At 29.8% G+C, this 2,653-nt stretch overlaps 1 protein-coding gene across 2 annotated transcripts in view; it reads left to right on the top strand.

The window, feature by feature from the left end:
• The first annotated feature begins 1,696 nt into the window (after window positions 1-1,696).
• CTRC (chymotrypsin C) overlaps window positions 1,697-2,653 on the top strand; it is a 14,987-nt gene continuing 14,030 nt past the window's right edge. Inside the window, exon 1 of one of the 2 annotated variants that reach the window (XM_060758725.2) lies at window positions 1,697-1,769. In XM_060758725.2, coding sequence (XP_060614708.2) covers window positions 1,730-1,769 — 40 coding nt within the window. In that variant the 5' untranslated portion in view covers window positions 1,697-1,729. Of the gene's footprint in view, window positions 1,770-2,382; window positions 2,461-2,653 lie in introns of those variants that run through there. The other variant, XM_067472873.1, reaches the window with a different exon arrangement.

Genomic DNA, 2,653 nt, shown 5'->3' with positions numbered 1-2,653 from the left:
GAATATTCAACTGAATTATATTTAATATGATTTAATATTCATTTATTTTATATTTAAAATATATTTAATATTTAATGTGACTATAGGTTAAGGTAAAGGTTTCTAAGCTGAAGAGCCGGCATTATCCGTAGACACCTCTAAGGTCATGTGGCCGGCATGACTGCATGGAGGGCCGTTACCGTCCCGTTTTCGAACTGCTAGGTTAGCAGAAGCTGGGGCTGACAGCAGGAGCTCACCCCCGTATCTTAAATTCAAACCACCAACCTTTAGGTCAACAATCTCAGCAGCTCAGCTCACTATATTATTATTGAATATAATGTGATTATATTCAATTTAATATTCAATTGATTTTCTATTTAAATTATATTTCATATTCAACTGAATTATATTTAATTTAATATTTATTTTATATTTAAATTATATTTCATATTCCATTTAATTGCATTTAATTTAATAGTCAATTGATTTTATATCTAAATTATATTTCATATTCGATGGAATTATATTTATATAATTATATGCTTTAGCCTTGTGGACCTTTTCCCTATAAGAGTTGGCTATTTGTTTGAATTCTTCTTTGGTGATTTCTCCCTTTTTCCACTTCTTCTTCTTCTTCTTAAATTATATTTCATATTCCATTTAATTGTATTTCATTTAATATTAATTTTTTTCTTTAAATTATATTTCATATTCAATTGAATTATATTTAATTTAATTCAATATTCATTTATTTTGTAGTTAAATTATATTTCATATTCCATTTAATTGTAGTTAATTTAATAGTCAACTGATTTTATATTTAAATTATATTTCATATTCCATTGAATTAATTTAATTTAATATTCATTTATTTTGTAGTTAAATTATATTTCATATTCCATTTAATTGTAGTTAATTTAATAGTCAACTGATTTTATATTTAAATTATATTTCATATTCCATTGAATTAATTTAATTTAATATTCATTTATTTTGCAGTTAAAATTATATTTCATATTCCATTTAATTGTATTTAATTTAATTGATTTTATATTTAAATTATATTTCATATTCAATGGAATTATATTTAATTTAATTTAATATTCATTTATTTTTGTAGTTAAAATATATTTCCTATTCCATTTAATTGTATTTAATTTAATAGTCAATTGATTTCATATTTAAATTATATTTCATATTCAATGGAATTATATTTAATTTAATATTCATTTATTTCATATTCCATTTAATTGTATTTAATTTAATAGTCAATTGATTTCATATTTAAATTATATTTCACATTCAATGGAATTATATTTAATTTAATATTCATTTATTTTATTTTTAAATTATATATTCAATGGAATTATATTTAATTTAATATTCATTTATTTTGTAGTTAAATGATATTTCATATTCCATTTAATTGTATTTAATTTAATAGTCAATTGATTTTATATTTAAATTATATTTCATATTCAATTCAATTTAATACTCAATTGAGGGACGGCTTTCGCAGCAACATATCCGCTCTGGGTTTTAGTCCAATCGCAGAACGAGAACGAGGGGAAACCCGGTCAGGGCTGTGAAAAGAACAGTCCTTCTTTTAATAGACCTTCCTGATAATATTTCCTATGTACCGATAACTCCACAAGGTCAGATAGACTTGGCTTTAGATCAATACATGGCTTTGGCTATATATATACTCCAGGTGTTCCTCTGACGATGCCTAAACTCCTATCCACTCACCATGTTCAAGCTCCTCTTTGTGGTTCTGTTTGCGGGCTATGGTAAGTATTAGTGCATCTACACTGTGGAATTAATGCAGTTTAGCACCACTTTAGTGGCCAGGAGTTGTCGTTTCATCAGGTCTTTAGCACTTATAGAATCATAGAATCATAATTGTTTTTGAGCTCATTTTGTGCTTTAGCCTTGCGGACCTTTTCCCTACAGGAGTTGGCTATTTGTTTGAATTCTTCTTTGGTGATTTCTCCCTTTTTCCACTTCTTGTGCATGTCTCTTTTGTGTCTTAGCACAATTAGAAGTTCTTTGGACATCCACTCTGGCTTCTTTGCGCTTGTCCTATTTTGTGACTTGAGTATTTCACTCTTGAGAAACTCCCATCCATCCGTAACTCCCTTGTCTTTTAGTATCTGTGTCCACGGAATGCTGCTCAATGTTTCCTTCATTTTTCGGAAATCAGCTCTCCTAAAATGCGGGTTGACTTGTCTAGTTTCGGCCTTCCTTTGTACCTCAAACTGCAGGAGCACATAGTCACTTGCCCCTAAGGATCCAACCACTTCAACTGCATCGATCAGGTCCTCTGCATTTGTTAGGATGAGATCAAGAGTAGCTGACCCCCTTGTTGCCTCTTCTACCATCTGGCTATATATATTCTCCAGGTGTTCCTCTGACCATGCCTAAACTGCTATCCACTCACCATGTTCAAGCTCCTCTTTGTGGTTCTGTTTGCAGGCTATGGTAAGTATTACACTGTGGAATTAATGCAGTTCAGCACCACTTTAGTCATTTCATCAGGTCTTTATCACTTATAGAATCATAGAATCATTATTGTTTTTAATGTCCCTGGCAAGCCTGAGCTCATTTTGTGCTTTAGCCTTGCGGACCTTTTCCCTACAGGAGTTGGCTATTTGTTCGAATTCTTCTTTGGTGA

The sequence above is a fragment of the Anolis sagrei genome, chromosome 13, assembly GCF_037176765.1.
Source record: "Anolis sagrei isolate rAnoSag1 chromosome 13, rAnoSag1.mat, whole genome shotgun sequence".
Lineage (NCBI taxonomy): Eukaryota > Metazoa > Chordata > Lepidosauria > Squamata > Dactyloidae > Anolis > Anolis sagrei.
The sequence above is the reverse complement of the archived record's forward strand: the minus strand, read 5'-3'. Positions and strand labels throughout refer to the sequence as shown.